This window comes from Micrasema longulum, unplaced genomic scaffold (genome assembly GCF_059751315.1).
Source record: "Micrasema longulum isolate JH-2025_06_02 unplaced genomic scaffold, ASM5975131v1 h1tg000866l, whole genome shotgun sequence".
In the NCBI taxonomy this organism is placed as follows: Eukaryota; Metazoa; Arthropoda; class Insecta; order Trichoptera; family Brachycentridae; genus Micrasema; species Micrasema longulum.
The window spans coordinates 179,471-203,335 of record NW_028278058.1 but is presented as its reverse complement, the minus strand read 5'-3'; the positions used below and the strand labels follow the sequence as shown (position 1 = coordinate 203,335).

Genomic DNA, 23,865 nt, shown 5'->3' with positions numbered 1-23,865 from the left:
GCTCACACATGGAAAGTTCCGGGTTCGATTCCTGGCGAGAACACAAAATTCTAATATTATATATATGAAGCCTGGGTGTACTGTGCTGTAATACTCCATTGTATTTGGGCCACCCGGCCTGTTGTGGTGCAAAAAAAAATATTTAAAAAATGTTTCACGGCTGGTGCATTTGCCTACAATGCTTGAATTTCTTGATTTGATACCTGAAGGGTCAACATAAATTATTATATCTTTGTTTATAGCTTGGTTATACACTTTTATATTTAGTAAATTAAGTTTTTCTACTGACTTTTTTTGGTGGAACTGTATTTATATTTGATTGCAAGAGTAATATAAGGCTATTCCTGGACTAGCATCTGTAGCGTTAAACTAATTACCTTACCTTCCAGCAATATATGATCGAGGTTACTATGCATTTACTTTCTTAATGCCGTACTCTTTAAACTATAAAGTGCAGATGCAGGTTTGATATTTGAGATTTTTGTTAAAATGCAAAAGGTAGAATACAATATTATTACAAGAAAACACATCAATAATATGAGTATTTTTGGTTTATAAAAAAGTTACATTATAAAAAAAAATAAATTATTTTACACGCGTTTTAATTATCAAAAAAGGTAAACAAATAAAAGGTAACGTATAAAGTCTATGACGGCGGATGAGAAATATGTAGCAAATTTTTCGAGAATAATGTCTGTAAGTCAAAAAATTTGGACTTAAGTTCTTAGAAACACGAGTAAATTACTATTAATAATTATTCATATCATCGTCATTTATTCGATTTATTTATTTGTTTCATTATATCAACAATAAACATATTTAGAAAAAAACATTCAACTTGTAGATATGCGTTTTTGGTTATTAGTATTGTTTGATTGATTTTTTCTATTAAAAGGAATAATCATTTAAAAAAATGGTTTTTATCTGCCACTTCGATGACGTGATATTTAGAAACAATTAATAAATGAATTAGATTTTTCATTTAATAATAAAAAAAATCAGAAGGAATGATAATTTTTTTATATAAAAAAATAGCCTTTATCGGTTGTCGTTCCATCAATTAGTAGTTAAACACAAATATTTAATACCGTTTTTTTTGTGTTGAAAATACTAAATATTAAACAACTTTGTGTACAGATTTTTTGTACAGATCAGTTTCAAAGCTACACCAGTTTCTTTATCAAGGAGTAATTAACTAAAAAATCTTACCCTATTTTATTTAAACAGTGTTTACTAAATAATAAATCTTTAAAAAATGGAGCTCATAAATCAAGTCTTTTTGTCAAGTTGTTCTTGTAAAGATGGGAGGTCTGAAGTTTTTTCAGTGTTGGGTTGTATATTTTTTATTTCTTATTATGAGTAACTTTTTAAATTTCTAAGAAAACATATTGCTGCTTAAAAACACCAGGGCCACAAATCAAACACCCCAAAGTTTTGCTTTATCGCAAAAATGAGTTTTAAGTCGGTCATATTTTTCTATGAAAAAAGACTCCCATGGATTTTGCATTATAAATGACCCACATCCTACAACAGCTTTTTTGATAATTGTGTTCTGGTGGCTAACTTCAGAGTAAAACCACCATCACCGCTGCTCTTTGGGTGAAAGTTAACACAAAATTCCATAGTAAGAAAAATACAGCTTACACGCATCTAATGATATTAAAAACATAAAAAAACCAAAAGCTCATTCACGTTAAAAACTTTGATTGGGTCTAACGAAAAAAGTCAAATTACAATTTGTGTTTCTTTGAACTTAAGCAGCAATATGTTTTTTAGAAAAAGCTATTTTGTGTTTATTTTCTTATGATATTCGTTATGATTAATAACCACAAAGCAAGTGCTTCAAATATAAATTTTAAATAAAACATTTTATTGAATTTCATCTTACCTTAAGCATATTACAAACTGCAAGTGAAACAGCATAGCTATCATGCAGTGGGACTTTTTCTGTTTTAGCATTGAGGATGTGTTTTGGAAGAATTTCCCTCTCCGCGTTAATGGCATCTACTACATACTTGAACGCCAACTCTTGAATATTGTCTTCAGAATCGAAAAGACCACCTAAATTATGAAGGAAAATAATATTTTTGAGAGCCATAAAGAACACTTTGACTTTGTGAGCATAGAAAGAGTTATTTTTAAAATAGCGTTCATATGAGTATAATACAATATAGCATCGGACATACTGTCCTCGTGTGAACACCAGTTTTAAATATAGGACAATGTACCGAGTCACAGAGATCAGGCAGGCAGGCTATCTCTAAGGGACTCCTGTATTTAGTAGCCTTACGTATCATGTGTAAGGCTAAAGTACTAGGAAAAATTCGTTATTGTTTATCTTGGAAATGGGACGTACGGTCACTGATTTTGGTTTATGAGTCCAATCACCATTGTTGCAAAATTTAAGAACAAAAGTGCGTGATAACTGCTTTTAATGAGAATGTGAATATTTGTTAAGGATATATTCCATCTTTTCTGCACTCTGTTTCAATATTAAGACGTTGTAGACTTAAAAATGAGCACTGAAATAACAGATGGTCGATACTCTATGAAGAAATATCATCGCATGGACAATAGTCATCGTTTCTTAATTTAAACCTATAAAGGTCACTTCTCATAGCTCCCTGTCCGGTAAAAATTTGGGTTGTTTCTAAAGTACTTAGGCAATGACGATGGAAGTTTGCTGCATCAGCCAGCGCTTAGAATCAGAATCACGGACAGAATCTTAGGACAATAGTGACTTGCTCGGTGCATGCGTTTTGCTTCCGCACATTTTTTTCGCCGAAAATGTCAGCAAGAAAAATGCTTTTTGATAATTCAGTTCGTTTTCCAACAATTCCAATCTAGGAATAAAATAAATAAAAAAATTTTCGAACTCGCTAGCTTCATTTTTGCAACTTTCTACGTGCAACATACAGCCAAATAATAATAAATTGTCCCGCTGTTAATACAATATTTTCCTATATATTGTATTGTCCTAGTATGAGTCTAGCTTAATGCTTAATTAACCATGTGAAGTTAAGTGAGGCTTATACTCAATGTTAACACAAGTGTTTTCCGATTTTTTTACAAATTTAAAAATGAGCACCAAAAGTAAAACATAATGGTAAAGATTATGTGTCATTCGAAAGTAAATTTTCTCTAAAAATTCTATGAGATATTGTATTTGCTTTTATATTTTAAACATTATTTTATTTGATTTCAAGCCTTTAAAATAAAATGTAAAATAGACGAAAGCGAGCATTTTCGACACCTCTTTATGTTCGCGTTCTATCGAGGTAATAAAGTTGCAAATGCTGTTCGTGGTATTTTTGAAATGTATGGTGAAGGTGCTATTAATAAATGTAAAATTTGTTATATATTAGTGAAGGAAAATGCATTATTTACTACTCTGTTGTATTGTTTATTTGTTTTGTCGTCTTGTTTTCTAAAGAAAAATAAATAAATTTGGAAAAAAACCGAAAAGACTTTTGTTCGTACCAAATATTATGTTATTTTGCTTCTTCGTGGTCTCAATTCTGGGGATTGGATTACAGCCAAGTCCTGCATCTCATCCTCTACTGCTCTTTATTCTCTACCACCCTTTTAAACTCAACATCAGAGACGCAGTGCAAATCCTCGTACACTTGTTCTAAATCCTCATACTCCCATCGGGGGTGCCCCCTTTGATTTGTCCCCTCAGCCATTCCCTCAGCTATTATGTCATGCAGGAGACCTCCATGGCGTATAATGTAGCCGATCCATTGGGCTCGCCTCTCTGAGATGGCTTTGATTATGTGCCTCCCTTCTTCGATTCTCCTGAGAACCTCACCATTAGGGATGTGGTTTCTCCCGGAAGCTCCTAATATTCTCCTGTAACACTCCATATGTCTTTTTTTCTTTTAATAGTCAGTTTTCACTTCAATCAACTGACAAAAATTTGAAAAAATACGGATGTTCAAACAAAGACAGAAAGTGATAACTTAAACCAGTCAAAGACATGTTATCATCAAAATTCAATGTCCGTTTCCTAGTTGGAGCATATGGTGTCCACAGATAGCTTTACAGTCGGCTGTTAACTTCCGTGCATCCCCTCAAGTCAGATTCACGTCTGATAGGTCAGTGAACTGATGATGAACAGTCAGTAGTACATGTCAAGGACGTCAAAAACCTGCTGCCTTGCATAAAAAGCAAGCGTGGTTAAAGCCTAAATCCATAGTACATGGCCTCGCTAATCGCACCTGTTGACTCCGTTGTTTGACAGTTATCACAGGAAATTGCCGCGTCCGTCATTTTGTTTTCTTATTCCACCGACAAAATTATTCCAAGACTTCAACGTTGAATTTTCAAGTATTCACTTGGGTTTTGATAAGTTGATAAAAGGCATGTAAATGCCTGTATTATGTTCGACGTGTTACGAATACAGTTTTATGTGTTAAGTAGAATCAGAATTTCGGACAAGTGCTTTGGGCTCGATAGCTACTCTCAGATAAAAATTCTGAATGAGAAACAAGTGGAAATACATCTGCCTCTTAGTAAAGTGTAAGGCGCGTTCACTTACAATGCTTGAAGTCCCAGGTTCGATTACTGGAAAGATCGACATGAAATATTGAAAGAAAAGGTATTTCTACACTACAATATTTCATGTTTCTGGACTGACACCTAAAACAAATGCAGTATATATTAGATGACCAATATATACTTCATTTGATGAACCAATGCAATGTTCTATGCATCATTGGGTGCAAACATGGATATAATGATGGTGAAATGCTTCTCACACTTATAAAGAACCAATCAACAAATTTCAAATCAAAATTTCACTGTGGTTTAGAAACAAAACCAGGGAATTATGAAATCGACCCTAAAACTCAAGGTTGATTATTTATAAATTAACAAATAATATATATTCACCTATTTTTATATGCCGTGCAGCTGACGCATTTTTTATACAAACACATAAAAATAAAATAAATGCAGTTTCTAAAACGGTAATTAATTTGGTCCTCATTTTGAAATAACACTCAAATAATTGTTTATTTATTTTAAAATAATTTTCACATGTATTTTATTCACATCACTACTAGATTAAAACACGCACATATTCATCAGTTAGAAAACGTATTTTTTGTCGGTGACTAGTAAAAAATTGTTGCAATTCATTCCGAATTCACTTGAATATTTAAGCTTTTTGAATAACACACCATGACCGCCCACTCAAAAATAACACAAAACAAATATAAACAAATTCAAGAGCAAGTATAATGTTGCAGTTTATTGGATAATCCGATTTATAAGTTGGCACTGGTCAAGTTTAGGTTTTGTTTGATGTTTATAGAACAGCGCCTGAGTGTTTCGCTCGTTTGTATGAAATAATTTCAAAGTGTTTGCGACTTCTCAGAAGCTCCGTTTGTTTTCAAAGTCGCTCGTTAACTGAATGGCCTTATTTACAAACTTACTGAGCTTTTGTAAGCAGCGGTAGTCTTCCGGCTGGTACCGGAGCTAAATGATAATTATAGCTGATGGCACGCAGTAGAAAATTCCTGCAGCTCTTAGCGAGTGACATTCATTCATTAAAGAAAGTAGTTTTTATGTTATAAAAATAGTAATAGACTCGCTCAGCTATTCAAATTTAGTCTGGACCTAAACAAATAGACTGTATTCACTAATTTTGTTAAAAAAATTAAATATATTTTAAAGATTTTGATTTTTTCTATAATTACATAAAGTATCTTCAACTTGATAAATGATGCAACAAAACAGTCTTAATCCTTTGCTAAATACAAATCTTGTTTGAATAATTGGTTGGTTCAAATGGTAATTGACCACTGTGAAATAACTGTTAAAATAATTATAGAAACGCTCAAATTATTATATGTGTAGTTGAACCGGCTTGTTGTTCTTTGGCTTGTATCGCTGACTCACGGATCAGAGTTCCTAAGTTCGCAGCCCGCTCTACCGCAACTTGGTTCCATATTTCTAAAAGTAAATTATTTACAACTTGATGAAAATGGCCACCGAAATTCAAATATTTGGGTAAATTAAAAAGCATGACAATACTACTGACTTTGCAACAATAAGCGATGAACCAGAGATTCAGTCTGTTTGTATAATATACCCATATAAAGGTCTATTAATTTTTATTTTTGCTGAATTTGTGTGCCTAATAATATGTGCCTATGTAAATTTACAAACCTAAAACGTATCTCTTATTTACAATTTTTCTTCTATACTTCACTGTTTAAATATAAATCTTTTATTCTTTTTTTGCCAAACATTACTTTTATTGAATTTAACCATAATACTATATTTTGTTTTCTTTCTTAAAAGTAAAACTTTATATTTATTTTGTACAAAATGACTACGGCCGTTAGTTACAGGGTGCGTTTTGCGTTCAGGCCTATGTTGTCTGGCCGCCATTTTGGTTTGATTGTCATTTGTCAGCTCATGTTTAATAGTTTTGGAGACTGGTCGAATACAATTTTCAATTTATTACATTTCGTCTAACACTGCAAAAACGTTTAACGTAAATAAATGTTCAATTTTGAACTCGAAGAAAATTGCTAGAATTTTTTGGTTTTAATCATGGGCCAAACAAGTCAATAATGGAGCGTATAATATATTTTTTTGTTCACTGATACATAAAACGAAGTCTTGACGCCAATGTAGCTTGCAAACGATAGAAAAATATTGATACGATGAGTCAGAGTGCTTATGAACGTTGGTTATCTATAATATAAATGCTTGAGGCAATGCCGTGACAGTTATCGGTGATCGTTATCCTGACATGTTGGAAAGCTTTCTTGTGCCCGAATTGAATTTATTAGTCCTACAGCACATGTAATCCTAACAATGTGATGCTACGTCACACACAGCTCATGTTGCGATGCAAATTTCACCAGAAACTTTTTCCGGCCGAATAATGTAAAAAAGTGGTGATATCGATTGGCCCTCACGATCCTCTGATTTGAACGCAAGCGATTTTTTTCCTTTAAGGGTATCTGAAGAGAATTAATTTATAATAAAGTTTGTATTTGAAGTACTGACTTTGTGGTTATTCATTGTAATAAAATAAATAAAAAACTTTGTTTATAACCACTAATTTTTATTTTCCACCGACCGCTTTCAAAGCAAACAAGCTTCTTCGTCAAGGTTTACCTAACTACTGAATTGATTCCTTTTTCATTTTTATCATGTTTACTAAATACTACACGTGAACCCAATAAATCAAGTCGTTTTTTCCTCACACGTGTAGTATTTAGTGAACATGATAAAAATAAAAAAAGAATCATTTCATTAGTTACGTAAACCTTGACGAAGAAGCTTGTTTGCTTTGAAACCGGTTTGTGGAAAATAAAAATCAGTGGTTATAAACAAAGTTGTTTTATTTATTTTGTTAGAATAAATTTTATTTATTTATATGAGGTATTTAAAAAAATGTGTAAATTAGAAAACTAACCACAATCTTGATGTTAAAAGATAACATCCGAAAATAAATTGCCGAAATAACACCAAAACTCATGAAAAATATACTTTTAAGAGCTAGTATTTCCTTCACGGTAAGAGGCGGCTATTTGACTGACATCGTATTTCAAACATATTTTTTTAAGCCGTATAAACTATAAATTAGTAAATTGTGATTCATTTAAAAATTATTTTAAAAAACATCGGCACATAAAGCGCATCCTGTATATATATATATATAAATATAATATGAATATGTAAATGAGTGGGTGGATACGTATGTATTAATGTATATGTATATTGTATATTTATAAATGCATTACAAGTGCCCTGAGTTAAAACGGATTTTTTAGCTAGTTAGGACAAGTTCACAGGCAAAGGTAATTACTAGTTGTTTCACTAAGAGATCTCTGTATTTCATAAATGCAAATGTAGAAGAATCCATATAAATCGTTAGATACAGTTTTTACAATTTTGTTTTGATTGACGTATAAACTTAACCATTTTGCTAAATGTTATGAAATATTTATTCTCTCACTTCCTTCCTTCCATTGCTTTGCAAATACAGTTATTTATATTTTGATATATATTTAGATTTTTTATTTTCTATTGAATATGTTTTGTGACTTGAATTATGAAAGTAAAACTTTTAATTTGTTGGTTGGTTGAAAAAAATTGCCATTTTGGCAATAAGCCCGCGAATGCACAACTTACATTATTTACAAGATGTTTGATAAATAAAATAAAATAATGTAGTGGTTATTTGTCAAAATATGGTAAGCAAATTCCGCAAATTCCGCAAAATTGACATTGTTGAGTTATCTCACGTGTTCTTTTATTCTAATTTTGAATGACTAATTTTAAAAGTCTCTGCAATCAAAGAAGGTAAATTTGTATACCCCTGATTTATCTAATGTATTTATTTTTCCTTTTATATTTTTAACAAAATTGTCTTGTTAATGAAATAAAATTGTGTCTATGCGGCTGGACTGTCAAAGATGTTTCTACAGTATCTCTGTTCAATAAACTGCCTGGAACCCTCATTATAAAAAATACATTCATCGAATTGAATCTATTCAATCAAAATTTATATCATACTGCAGATTTAAATTAAGGGTTTCAGAAAATGAAACCAATGAATTTCTCCCTCATCTTAACCTAAAACCACTGAAAACCCGTAGAAACGTAGCTGACCTTGTATATCTGTACAAAAAATTATGAATAATCAGGTTGACTGTCCACAGCTCCTATCCCTAATTGGTTTTAGGATCCCTGTAGCGCAGACCAGAAACAAAAACCAATTTCATATTTTTAAATATAAAACTAATGCTTGCCAAAATTCTTATATATGTAGAACTTGCAATCTGTATAACAATAAATTTAACCATATTGATATTAATAATATAACATGCAACAATTTTAGAAAAGTAATTGAAAATCAATTTATGTTTCACTAATTTTTTTTAAAATTTTTTATTTTTTAAAAAATATGTTTTTTAATATTCTCTTATATAATATCTTATTTAACCGAAATACCTACCTGTGCAGTTAGATTGTGTATGGATATGTACATGTACATGTGTATGTGAGTTTGATATTTGGTTAATTATTATAAACACTTTATTTTATATTAGTTTTTGAGTTTTTTATTTTATTTTTATAATTATTATTTTCTTCAATTAAGTTGTTCTTCTTATAAGGCTCAATAATTATCGCAAATGTTATACTCGCTGCATATGTATGTATACTTATTATTATGTTATCCGCACTGTAAAATGTACATACATATCTAAATTTAATATCTATTCTTAACTTCTTATTAGTAATATTTATCTTTTAGCTTACGAGAAGGCCTGTAATTGGATCTTAATATATAATTTAACCTACACTGTAATTAATAAATATTGTAATCTGTTGGCTTTCCAAAATAAAATAAAAAAAAAAAAAAATAAAAAATAAAAAAAAAATAAAATCACGTCTAAAGAAACATCTCATTTCTCTTCCTTAATCTTTCTTCCTTTCCTCTTTATTTCTTTTTCCCGTTGAGTAAAAGTACCTATTTCTAGTTTTGTATTTATATCGTCAGCTTCTAATTTAATTTTTTATTACAATGAAAATTTTATTACAATGTTAGGACTTGTCCTAAAATGATCCCTTTTGAATTTAGGCGAATTTATTTTCTATTGAATAAGTTTTTCCGCTTGAATTACTTGAATAAAATGTTTATTTTATTGGTTGTTTGGAAAAAATAGCCATTTGGCAATAAGTCCGCTAATGTACTATTTACATTATTTACAAAAAAATAAATAAAACAATTCAATCTGGATTGTCACAAATAAACATGTGTTTAAAACTGACAACGTTATTGTAAACAATTCATTGTACTCTGAAAAAAAATCAATTCAAATTTAACATTCCGCAAATTTTAGATTCTGCCGGATTTCCAAGTAATTTCCTTAATTTTGGGTGTTCAAACATAGGGAGAATGATGCATGTTGCACAGTGTGTACTTAACCGTGTTTTTGTGTAAGAGACCACCTAATCTATTCCTTTTTTTAAAATATTCTCAATTTTTATTGTAAGATATTGTTTTTTTTTAATTTCTAGAAAAAAAGGAGTAAATAAATATATCTTGAATACAGGAAATCAAAACGAAAATTGGACCAAATAATTTAGTAACTGGGTTATCAGGAAGAATTTATATATTATTCAAGAATCTTTTCTTTTATTTCCAACAGTCCAGAGGGCCTTAATTATGGTGGTGAATTACAGCACAGAACCCCCAGACTTGAGAAAAATCTAAATAAAATATTGTTAACATATTACAACAGAGATATAGAAGTCTAGGCATCGACAGGGCTTATGACATTGGCTGGTTTAAGAGGCCAATTTTTACACTGTGTAACATTTACCATTATGTCTATATTGAAACATCTTTATTCATCTGCTAATGATTATGAAATTAAATATGTATATGTTTATAAAAAAAAAATAATAGAATTATAAATGATTCAATGGAATTGCAAGATATTAAGAATACTATCCTTAAGAAGTTTTCTGAATCCTAACTTTCAATGTCTGTCAACCAAATCGTAATTCTCTTTTTCAATACTGTTGGTTTTTAAATTTTCAAACACATTGGGTAACATTCACCATTCTGTCTATATTTAAATATCAAATTTTCCTCTACTTTTACACCTGTTAACATTTGTGTCAAGTAAAAGAGCTGAAACCTTCATTGATTGTGGATGAAATTCATCTGACTGAATTATTTCACCTACTGGGCAACACAACGCCTAAAAACATTTTTTGAACTACTTTATGTGTCAAGTACTTAATTACATTTTTTATACTTGCAACTCATATAAGGCCGTAAAAACCTCGATCCTAACTACATTCTTCTTAATTCAAATTGTCGTTGTTGTTGTCCTACCGTCCCGTGAACACGTATCATTATGTCAAGTGCTACGTAGTAATTAACACTTAAAATAAATTATTTATCATGTACCTGCATCTACATACTTCCAATTAGTATACAATAAACTCACTTAAACATACACTTTATTAATATCTACACGGCATCTGTGCAATTGGGAATTGTGAAGTTCTTCATAAAAAAAATCATGAACGGAAAAATTTAAAAGTGAGTACAAATTTCTATACAGTCCACAACATTATTTCTGTTATCATTGAACAAAACCTAATTGAGATGAACAAACAATGCTTTTTATACGAGTTGGCTTATTTACTACAGGGCCCTGATTACCACAGGAAGTTAACAGAGTTATCTTCGACTCTCTATAAAGATAAACCGATATTTGAAAATGAGTATATTTGCATGAATATTAATTATTATTATTTTATTTTATTCCTGTAAAATGGCTATATAGTGCAGAGCCAATTCTTCCAAATAAATATGAACATAATCATAAAGATAACCATAGACAAAAATATAAATATGAACATCAATATAACAATAAACATAAATATAAAAAATAAATTAAATTTTATATTTGCAGCACTTATGGTGATCTTAGCATATCCCGCTATAGCTCTAACAACGGTGAATAGATCCACCCTGCAGTTGCTTGTAAAATTTCGTTATTAGAGCTTTATAGGCGTTCCTATAGGCTCCAGGCTCTTTGGCGAAGTAGGGCAGCGAAGGTGTTTATTTGTCCAGCTGTAAACATTTCAGAGGCACTGCAGTACCTAGGCAATCCGAATAAAATATATTCGTGGGTAACCTATAATTGAACACGAACAGAAGAAAAATATGTATGCATATTTAGCTTTTCGTACAAAAAACTTAATTTTACTTTGTACATAAAATTGATGATAAATGTTAACTTCTTATTGTAATCTGTGCTCTGGGTTTACAAGGTTACAACAGTTTGAAGACCATAAAAAATGCGTATTTAACCCTGCAGTTCTTTCAATTGTTGCGTGGTATTATTGACAACCCTGAAATGATGCAGAGCATTAGCTTTTATCTTGCGAATTTTATCCAGCGCCAACATTAACAGTTTCACATTCCAATATACAGGACCAACCTGCCAATGGGTATGCTTTACGAAAGGGCTATCTTTATGTTGAACAACATTACTTTGGACTTTGACATTTTTCACGTCTCTGAGGGAGTTTTTCGTTACAAAATTCACTTACTTTTTACACATTATTCTCGAGGAAAATCATTTTCCTAATTTTATTGACATTTATTTTTTATTAGTGGACCTCGTGGTGTAATGGTCAGCGAGTTTGTCTACCATACAAGAGGTCTCGGGAGCGATTTCCGACATGGTTGATGTAAAATATTTAGTTAAAATGGTAAAAAGTTTTTACACTACAATATCTTATAGTCCCTGGATTGGTACCTGAAGCGTAAGACCGATCATCTTACCTTTATGTAACAAAAAATATTAAGATACGCTGCATTTGATGTATCAATGCAATGCCCTATACACCATTAGGTGTGGACAATAAATGATTATGATGATGATTTCTGTATGTATGAATTAAGATACTCTTTTTTATTATTAGATATGTACATTATTTTGTAATGTACAAATATATGCGTGATTAAATCAAATTTCAATTGACTTTTAAATTCGACAATGTTTTAAATATATTTTTTTATATATATTTGGATAATTTATGTGGCGCCGTTTTTGTAAAAATCACCTCAAGGGCGCTGTACAATAAATAAATATTCCACCACGTCTTGCAGTTACAGAGCGCATGGGCGGTTAGGATTCTTGTTCCTCGTCTCTAATTATGATATACAAGAGCTAGATTACAGCACGTCTAGCAGCTACAGAGCACATAGACAATAAGAAATCTAGCCCCTATTTACATTGTTTATTTTACAATAAAGTTCAGAGATTTAGTGATATTTAAAAAAATTAAATAAAAAACAAATTTAAAAAAAAAAAGTTAGATTACGTTTCGTCTTGCAGCTACGAAATGCATGGACGAGTGAAATTTTTGCAACTTAAAATGATCAATAATTTTCAAAAAACAAACATTGAGTATAATAGTAAATTTGTAAAGTGTTCGTGCTTATAAGTAAACTATAAGAAACTAAACAGATAAGGCACTTTAACACTATGGATAACATAAAAGATAAATAAATCCGAATATGTCCAAATGCTTGTAGACAGGCTAGATTTATTTCCTAGGGAATTGTTAAGATATGATAATTACTCCACGGAAAGTAAATCTAGTCTTTATACAAGTATTTAAATAAACTAAATGTTTTGATATTTGGTAAAAAAAAGTGAAATGCCTGTAACATTTTCGTAAGATATTTTGTGTGCAGCTTACTCTTGGCAAGAGATTTATTTTTCTAATTTTAGAAGTACCGCGACACGACCCAGCACATGGGTGCGTCTGCTAATTTTATCTCATTCCTCCATTTTATAATGAAATATATTTTAAACAATATTTTGAGTTTGTCCAAATTTTTGTAGACAAGGACTGGATTCAACTGGGGAGCTGTTAACATTAACAAATTACAACAGAGATGAAGAATATTTAAGAGAAGGTAATATAGAAGTCTAGGCATCTACAGGGCTTATGACCTATCATTGGCTGGTTTAAGTGGCCACTTTACACACTGTGTAACATTCACCATTCTGCCCATATTCGAACATCTATATTCCTTCAATTCTTTCATTTGTTGGTGTTTGTGAAGTTAAGGAGCTGAAAACTTTATTTTTGCGGGTGAGATTCATCTAATTTAAGCATTTCAGCCACATACTAGGCAACGCCTGAAAATTTTATTTTTCGATTTCGAAATTTCTTCGTGGACCAGGTGGATTTATCAACAATATTTTGAGTTTGTCCAAATGTTTGTAGACAAGGACTGGATTCAACTCCCTAGGGAGCTATTAACATTAATATATTACAACAGAACTCTAACTAGATTGGAAATTATTTTGCGATCATTTTTAATAAACACTGCGTCTCAAACTGATGATTAACTCTTTAAATATGAGCTTGACCGGATAGTCATAGTGGACTGTGTCGCGAAACACTATCCACAATATGGTTGCGTTTACTATATATTTCAGCCTTGAAAAGTATGTTTTTTTATATGTGGTCTGACATAATGGAATATACAGTGTGTTGAATTAATGCCGATTTTTTTAGTAAAAAAATAGTTCATAACAGACAAAAATCCTCTCCCTTAAAGGTTTTTCCAACAAAATTCATTGAAAGTGTATAATCTTACAATAAATTATTTAACATATGTATGTTTATTAAACCAAAACATAAATTAATTTATGTTAACAATATATACAACAAGTTTTGACTATAATTTAGAAGGACGGTAGGAATTCGCACTAAAACGTAAAAAACGGACCCGTCTGCGTAATATCGACCTATTATCAAAAGAAACAAAAAAAAGAGACCGATTAAGAGATAAAAGTCATTTTAAAATAACATACTAGGCAACGCCTGAAAATATTATCTGTTGTGAAATGTTAACATAAACAGCTCCCCAGGGAGTTGAATTCAGTCCTTGTCTACAAAAACTTGGACAAACTCAAAATATTGTTGATAAATTACCTGGTCCACGAAGAAGTATAGAAATAGAAAAAAATATATTTTCAGGCGTTGCCTAGTATGTAGGTGAAATAATTCAATTAGATGAATCTCACCCGCGTAAATAAAGGTTTCTTCTCTTGAGCTTCACAAACATCAACAGATGAAAGAATTGAAGGAATATAGATGTTCAAATATGGGCAGAATGGTAAATGTTACACAGTGTGTAAAGTGGCCACTTAAACAAGCCAATGACAGGTCATAAGCCCCGTAGATGCTTAGTCTTTTATATTACCTTCTCTTATATATTCTTCATCTCTGTTGAAATATTTAAAATATATTTTACAATAATATTTTGTACAATACATTTTCAGTAAATATAGTAATATAAACCACCTTCTGATATTTATTAATTTATTTCACAGTTGTAAAATAAACAAAGGTTCTTTGTCTCGGGTCCCGTGTTTAGGCTGAACCTTCTTTTTTGTGTGTTTATTTTTTTTATTCTTTTTCTACTTTACTTTTTTCGTTAAATAGCATTTTTTACAGTATCTTACATTTTTAAAATAATAATATTAAAAAATGAAAAATACATTTTAAAACATAAAAATCGAAACTAAATTGTAAATAAGAAAACATACGAATTATAATAGAAATTGAAGCATATATATTATTTAAAAAAATTATATCATTCACAATCAAAAAATAAAACATTAATAATAATTAGAAAACAAAGCGAAAATAATAAAAATTTAAGCATAAATAAATTTATTTTCATGTTAATAACCACGTCACTAGAAGTCAAAATCTGCTAATTATCAAATCTTCTAGAAGCAACTTTTGTTTTTATGCCGCAATGTCCAGAATGTGTAGATTAGTCAATTCGTCACACAACTTGGAATTTTTCGAAGTAGATCTTCCGGATTTTAGTAGATCTCTTCGCTACTAAAACAGTGAGGGACGAAAATGGATTGTCATGGTTTAGCTCAAAGTATTATGTTTACTTTATTTCTAAATATATAGTTTACCACTATTTTATTGCACTTATTTGTCTTTGCAACATATTTTTAATGTTATTTTTGTTCAGTTTCATGTACATATGTTTGTTTGCTCATATAACTGTTGTTGTTAGCCTATTTTTGTATTCTAAACAATATTTTTACATTTATATTTTAAAACTTAATATGACTGTTTCAGAATATTGATCATAATTGACAAAAAATGATAAAATATTAAATCTGTAGAGTCAAGTTGCAATTAAAAACTAATATTATGTTATCCATATTTCGATATTAAAGATCCTTGTGATTTGATTATTTCCTTACACGAATTTGTATACGAATATGAAACCTCGCTCCGAAAAAAGAACTTATAAACTTGTCGTAGACTATTTGTGTATTAATAATTATGGATTTACATGCTTATAATTATTATTATTATCTGTTACTGAATTCTCGGTTACGACTGTTGTCGAATACTTTTTGTCATAATTGTCTGTGCGAAATAAATTAATCGATTATGATTTACGAGCTAGACAACAGTGCATCAAAACACCAGATCATCAATCGGAATGGGTTGATATTGCCGCTGGAGTACCTCAAGGTGGGTTTTATCAGCATTGCTATTTTCCCTGTTTATTAACCCGATTGCAGATTGTCTCAATTGTTCATATCATCTTTATGCAGATGATTTACAATTATATTTTCATTGCAGACCTGAAAACACCAGCGAAGCAATATAATCGATGTCTAATACACTAAATTGCGTGTCAACATGGACAAAGGAGTATGGTTTACTAATAAACCCATCTAAAACACAAATTATGTTTGCGGGTAGTCAAAGATATCTTATTAAACTAGGCATACCTTCATTTAATCCTTTTATTGTCAATGGTACCAATATTCAATACAGGAAATCTGTAAAAAATCTAGGAGTACAAATGGATGAACATCTTTGCTGGCGAGCTCATACAAATGAATTAAGCCGCAAAATATTTTTAATCTACACTCACTTAGAAGGTTGCAAAAATTCTTACCCATTAATACTAAATGCACCCTTTTACAAGCATTACTATTACCCATTCTAGATTACGCTGATGTTTCCATGACTGATTTAAGCTGTGAGCAACTCTATTAACTTGAACGACTTCAGAATACACGCATAAGGTACATTTTTGGTCTAAGGAAATATTACCACATTTCTGATTATAGTAGGCAACTGATGTGGCTCAAAATTAGACAGCGGAGAGACTATCACTCCCCCTCACTTCTGTTCAATGTATTTCATAGTCGTTACGCTCCTTTATATACCAGCGTGAAAAATTTCAACGCTTTTCAGTTCATGATTAACCTCATCGTTCTCATTCTCAAGGCACTCTCTTAATACCCATCCACAATTCCTTTTTCTTCTCTAACTCATATAGTGTCCATGCAGCTCGACTGTGGAATCATCTCCCATCCACCATCAAAGATGTTACTACATTATCTCTGTTTAAATCACGTCTAAAAAAACATCTCCCATCTCTTCCTTTTCTTTTTCCTCTTTTCTCTTTTTTCTTTTTTCCCATTGAGTAATAGTTTTGATTTAAGGTAATTTATAAACTATTATCACGAAGAAAATATCTTTATTAAAGTCTGCCTCATGTATCAATTTTCCAGTTACAATGATATCCAGAAAACGAAACTGCAATTACAAGATTTTCAGTTTACAATCGTCTTTAATTAAGTTTAATTTATCTTTTAAATTAAAATAATAATCTTAATTTGAAAACTAAATTAATCTCGCGATATTATTTTTTTGATACATGGCATATAGTGATAACATGCATAGTTTTGAAATTACAACAAGCAAAACTTTTTTTTACGGTGTTTTTCTTTAAAAGTATCTATGGGCACGCATTCACGCTGCCATCATTTCAACAGTTAGCAAAAACGCGCAAGGCACACTAGCTGCTTGACGCCGGCACGATCGAGGCACGCCAAAATCTCCATGTCCCTCGTTGACTTCAGTTTGTTAGCGTTTTGTTCTCTTTAACACTTTCAAATTACTCCTTTATTATAAATTCGCGTCACGGTTAATTCATTCAGTGCTGTACTTAATTTAATCGTTTTTTGTGTGATCTTGAATCCATCTATCATCTATTAAATCTCAGAACAATGTAAGTAATCTTTCATTTAATTTCACGCAACCTTACAACAAAACTGCGGTAAGTCAAATCAATCGTTTCATTCTAACGAAAGAGTTCACTACAGGTCTAACTGAAATATTGTACTTCATACATATGGCAGATGCCCTCTTAACGTTTTAAATATCAATAATAAAAAAACATTATTTTACGAAACATTTATATTTATTTGAAAGGCCCAAAAATTGGCAAAAACAAAAAATAATTTTCACATTTTATTGTTGTTATTCACAATATAAGTAATATTCACAAAGTACATATAATATATATTTTATATATATTTGTATTATGAGAAACAGTATAATTTATAAGTAGATACGAATATTTTTTTTGTTTTCACAAAATTTTATAAACACAAACAATATTATGGTTTCTTTATATCAGTTTGTCCCAACACACCTTTAAAATGTGTAATTTACATACACAATTTAGAAATATTCCGATATAAAAGACGAAAAAATAAAATATTATTTATATTATAGGTAACAAACATATATTTATTTTACCCGGTAATTTATGTACAGAATCATAAAAAATGTTGATAAAAAAACATTTTATGGAATTAGAAATATTAAAAACAATTTATCCCAAACTTCTGTCTTTTAGAAAAAGAACAACAAAAAAAATCATTGTAAATTTTACATATTTATCAATAAAAACTAAACGGAAATAATCAGATCATTCAATTATTAATTTGATCTTTATTACGTATTACAAAATTTTCTATTCTCTGAGATTTTAAATTTTTAATCTTATTATCTAGACCAAATTAATTATTAAAAAGAATTAATCATTCTTCATTACTATAATAATATTATACAACTTTATACGCGTTAAATGTTACTTAAATTTACCAAATATTTTGTATTTTTTCGTATTGAGCTTTATAATCTTAGATCAGCGATTCATAGTCCAACGTTTATACTCTAACCACCACAAAATATATTTTTTTCCAATAAAAATAATACACAACATTAAACAGAGTTATAAAATAATTTAAACATTAATCAATTTTGTTCTTCTACTGAAATTTTTTAGTGGAAATGAATTTAAATAATAATAATGAAAATTCTGCATTTATTTTTACTCCAGTTTTGTTCGTCGTAACTGACATCGATGATTGACAACATCTGCTTTCACCTGTACACAACATAAGCATGCGTCTAATCGCCCGCCAGTCTGAAGATGTCGATGCTGCGAAAACCCGGTGATGATGAAAATCATTTATGCAAATGGAATAAAACTTCATTCACTATTTTCATTGTAATGACGCAAGGTAACACAACTACAATCCAGTTTGCTTAAAAACCAACAGAAAAACTACTAAGCTAAGAAACCCTTTTTAGAACAAATTAGCTGCATATGTGTGTGTGCTTTGAATCAATTGAAAAAAGATATAAAATATTTAACTCACCAGTGCAACGTCTTGAACCTGTTCTATCTCAGTAGTTGAAAGAGAAAAAAAACACATTTCTCATTTTCAAATAATGGTTGCCTATTGGCATATTATTTAATTAAAAGATTTAGGCCTATTTTGTTGGAAAATTTATGAAAATGTTTATCTAATTATTTAAATATTTTTAAATATCTTTTCATGAGTTTTTTCAGGATTTTTATAAATTTGATCGAGACAATATTTGAACAAAACATCTAATCTTAAATGTAGACCCAGAAAATTATTTGTCATTTAGGAAAAATGCCTTGTTATTTTATAGTAAAACGTGTACATTTCTACTCATCTTAAACTCACATTTCACAACAATCGTTTTAATTACTTCTTATTCAACGTCCTTGTACCCAACTCAACTGTTATTTTTTTTATTCAATCGCTATGCTTATAAAATATTTTACCAATGTTTTTTAGTTATTGTATTTCGAGTTTCACTATTGCAATGTATGTAAACACTTGGCGTGCTCTATTGCCCGCAATTCTAAACTTTTAACAATTTTACAATCACCAAAGTCAAAGACTAGTTACGTTTTAGAATATGTAGCATTTTATTTTCATGAACCGTCATTTTTAAGTTTTTAAACTCAGTATAGTCTTTGAAGGAATGATAAAAAGTTGACATATAAGCATTTGTTTGTGTTATTTTGAATTTGCCACCAGTAAGGATGTTTTATTGACTAGCTATTTCAGTTTTTATTTTTAAATTAGCTTTTATTATTTCAGCCTCCTCCGCCTTCGAAGTCAGCGGAGAAGGTGACGGATCATTGCTGTCAATTGAGCGAGTCTTTGCCCCCAAAGCCATAGTGCATGTAAGGAGAACCCAGACCCGTGGGCTGTCCAGAGCTGATATCAGTTTGGCCTTGAACTGGAGCCCTTTTCCGGGTTCCACCTTTGAGGCTGCCTGTTCCGCTTCCACCTCCCTGGCAGCGTAAAGCTTGCCGAAGTTCAGACGCCATCTCGGAGCAAAGGGACGCCTAAAACAGGTCATAGTTAATTTAAATATTAAGGTAGGTAATAAAAATTAATAAAAGATAATTTGAAAATTTTAGCAAGAAGAAAAATGCCTAGATTTCCACATTTCACTCTGAACTACCATTGGCTGGTTTTGTAATATTTCTTATTTCTTTTACCATTTTATATGTTCACCTTTGTGAAGTTTAAAAGCCAAAACCATTCTTGTAGTGGATGGGATAATGATTTTTTTCACCTACCCGGCAACGTCAAAAACGCTTTTCAATTGTTGATATTATTATTTCAGTTAGTTTAATCTACAATATTTTGACTAAATAGTTTCTGAAAATGTGGAATTCAGCGTTGTTTGCAAGCATTTGAAAATACTGAAAATATTGTTAAAAAAATAATTAATCGAACTGTTATAACTGAAAAACGTTTTTTCTAAATGTTACTCAGTGTAATGAATTCCTAAGTAGTCAAATATTCGTTTTCCTGTCTAAATAAATTTTCTACGTATTAACTATAGGTCAAAACATTTTCACAACTCTTATTTGGCTATGTAACATGAGTCTCCCTAAAATACAAGATTTAATACACGTATAAAAAGTTGTATTTTGAAATAAAAAGCATAAATTATGTGACTATTTTTAACAAATTATGGTAACAGATTAATTTACAATATATTTTATATTCTTTCATTTTTTATTTTTTTAAATATGTATGTGTTTAAAAGAACGTGTCATATATTGCTTAATATAACACGATGTTATAAGACCCTCTCTAGAGGATTTTTTCAACACAGCCAAAATTACCAATGTCCAAATATTTTAATTTGTTACAACAGGAAACATTTTTGAGAAAGAAGAATGTGAGTCTAGGCATTTACAGGGCTTATGACCTGTCATTGGCTGGTTTAAGTGGTCACTTTACACACTGTGTAACATTCACCATTTTGCCTTTGTTTGAAAATCCACATTTAATCAACTCTTCCATCTGTTGACTTTTGTGAAGTAAAAGAGCTTAAACCTTTATCATGCGGGTGAGATTCATCCGGCTGAACCAATTCACCTACTAGGTAACGCCTGAAAACAATTTTCTAATTTTGTATACTTCTTCTCTTACCAGGTAGTTAATTCAACAATGTTTTGAGTATGTCCGAGTGCTTGCAGACTGGCTGGATTTTCTCCCTAGGGAGTTGTTCATATTCAAATTTCTTGCAACATAGAGATTTTATTTAACACAAATTCAAGGGCCAACAACATATTTAAAAAGTTAAATTGATTCAATAAAATTACGTATTTTAAAAAAATTAAAATTATCAACGTTTTATTTTAGAGAAAAACTATATTCGTAGATAACACATGTTAAGTTGTTGATAACATATAAGTATTTATTTATTGATAACAGGTACACATGTCGTTTTTATTTCTTAATTTAAGTCACTTAATACACGCAGCTTTACGCGAAAAGTAAAAAAAAAAAATTAGCCTCGTCAAAAAGTAATATTATTATTTTTTTATTGTTTTTACTTACCTCCTAAATATTAGCCATAGGGAACCCGGATCGAAAGCAAGAAAAAAATACCCAGACAACTAAGATTGTAATTTTGTAAATAAAACACTTTTCATATTAAAACAATTTACATACAATGAAAATGGGCAAAACAAATAAAATAAATATTGTTAAGAATAAAAAAACCAAAGTAAAATAAAATAATTACCAAAAAAGAAGTAAGCGAACGAGTTGGTAGGTGTAAACTTATTTACCCTGAAAATAAAAAATAAGAAGTAATTGAAATGAAAACTAAATAAAACGTCAAAAATATCATTTATCTCGACCACATCTGAGAAAATAAAGAAAGAATAATAAAAAGCATAAACTTAAAAATACATGAAATTGCAATCAGTATGGTTTGTTTAAGGTCTCAGAATTTGAACATGATACACTTTCTCTTAAGTTTGTTAGAAATGGCAAATAATATTTTGTACATCTAATAGCATATTATAATACCTGAGTAAGTTGGGCTTTAAAATAGAAAGAGTTGTTCCTTAACAATCAGGTTAGGAAAATAAAAACTTATACACAATATTAACATATGTAAGAAATTAAATGACTTATTTCTCTAAGATGTTTAACCCTAGATCGCAAACCATTCGTCTTATAGACTGCTGGAACCCCGTGTTTTTGCTGTTTCTATAAGTTTCCTCAGCCCGCATCCCTGCCCAAATCTAGTAACTTGTGAATAGTGAAATTAGTTACTCATTGCGCGCATTGATTGCGGACGCACGGTAATCATATCGGGATATATTGCGTAATCGTCGTCCAATAGACGAAAGTTTGGGAGTTCTGTAACTTTTTTACCATTATATATTTAATGGTGAAATTAATATTGTGATATAATTGAAGATTTCTAAGAAGGCAGTCGTCAACTAACAAGTAGAACTACCGAGTAAGCGAAACATCTGCAGCTTTTGCCCCGCCGAACAATTAATTCCAAAAATATTTAAACTATTTCATGGTCTTAAAATAAAGATTGCTATGTAAGGCAATTTGTTGAGAAAGAAAATTGGTTAAATCAATATTGATATTCTGTTTCGTTGTCTGACAGACAAAAAGTTGGTTACACCATTACTAGAATATAAGGTTAGTGAGCTAGGGTTAAATGAATAAAGTATTATCAACTAGTTAATACTGGGTTTTGGTTCAATTAACGATACGGTATTTGGTCGTTATTTTTTTATGGTAACTTATACTATTTATTTATGTAACATTTTAGATTCTAAATCTTTAGCCCTGGTTTATCACAGATCCCAAAAAAATATAACTGTTTTTCGCCAAAACTGTGATATTAAAAATTACGTAAATAAAAAGCATGTATTTAAAAATCTGTGGGGTTTTTAAATAATTCTCCTAAATTAATTTTCAATTTTTGTGTAAGTTTTGATATAAACAGAAATTCTGTATTGAAGGTATGAAGTTTGAATCCACGAAACATAGTTAAGAAAATAATCAATCCTTGTCAGGGCTGTAGCCTGATAAAAAATAAAGATATCATACGATTTTGCCATTTTAAAATGAAATTCTTACAAAATCGCGGCATTAAAAAAGTTAAGTAAAATTAATTATTTAGAAACAATAATTATCTAAGGTATTAACCGATAAAAAATACTTAACAGTTTTATCAAACTATAATATGAAATTTTTTTGACCGGCAAATTACGCCTCTTGAAATAAATACTAAATTTAGGTACATTGACGTTAGTTAGTTACTTTGACAACTTTTAAAAAAACTTTTGTCGTTATGTTATGCGTACCAATTAATCTAAGTTTATTACAAATTACATAAAGCGTAATCAACCGGTCGAATAATAATAATAACTTTTGCGCCATATCCTGTTACCCTTCTTAATCTCAAAACAGCAAAATTAGTGCCCGAGGAGAATATTATGCGTAAAGTGGCACGATTTTATAACTAACTTTGAAATCCAAGAACGAACTCAGAGTTTTCTTTAACTACCATTAAGAGAAGGCGGGCACTGGACCTGGCTTGGACACGTACTGCTGATGCCTCCTTAACCCAAACTGCCTCTTTTTTACACTCACGGTCTTCTGCCTTGCTGAAAAACCATCGATGATGATTTTGACTTTACTCGGTTGAACAATGGGATGCGGGATTGACGCGGGAGGAGGCGAAAGTTCTGGCTAGCGAAAAATCTTCAGGGGGCGTTTCGTGATGTCCACTTTCTCCACTAAGGAGCTGATTTTAAAAAGAATAAAACTAATTTTTAGT

At 30.4% G+C, this 23,865-nt stretch overlaps 2 protein-coding genes across 4 annotated transcripts in view; both read right to left on the bottom strand.

The window, feature by feature from the left end:
• LOC148278530 (glutamate receptor ionotropic, kainate 2-like) overlaps window positions 1–5,464 on the bottom strand; it is a 35,011-nt gene extending 29,547 nt beyond the window's left edge. For both annotated transcript variants that reach the window (XM_088231275.1, XM_088231276.1), the window contains exons 1-2: window positions 4,894–5,464; window positions 1,889–2,061 (exon numbers count right to left, since the gene is read on the bottom strand). In XM_088231275.1, coding sequence (XP_088087401.1) covers window positions 1,889–2,061; window positions 4,894–4,990 — 270 coding nt within the window. In that variant the 5' untranslated portion in view covers window positions 4,991–5,464. The remainder of the gene's footprint in view (window positions 1–1,888; window positions 2,062–4,893) is intronic.
• Window positions 5,465–19,291: 13,827 nt separating this feature from the next.
• KaiR1D (Kainate-type ionotropic glutamate receptor subunit 1D) overlaps window positions 19,292–23,865 on the bottom strand; it is a 174,833-nt gene continuing 170,259 nt past the window's right edge. For both annotated transcript variants that reach the window (XM_088231269.1, XM_088231270.1), the window contains exons 15-16: window positions 21,796–21,842; window positions 19,292–20,095 (exon numbers count right to left, since the gene is read on the bottom strand). In XM_088231269.1, the coding sequence (XP_088087395.1) occupies window positions 21,834–21,842 (9 nt within the window). In that variant the 3' untranslated portion in view covers window positions 19,292–20,095; window positions 21,796–21,833. The remainder of the gene's footprint in view (window positions 20,096–21,795; window positions 21,843–23,865) is intronic.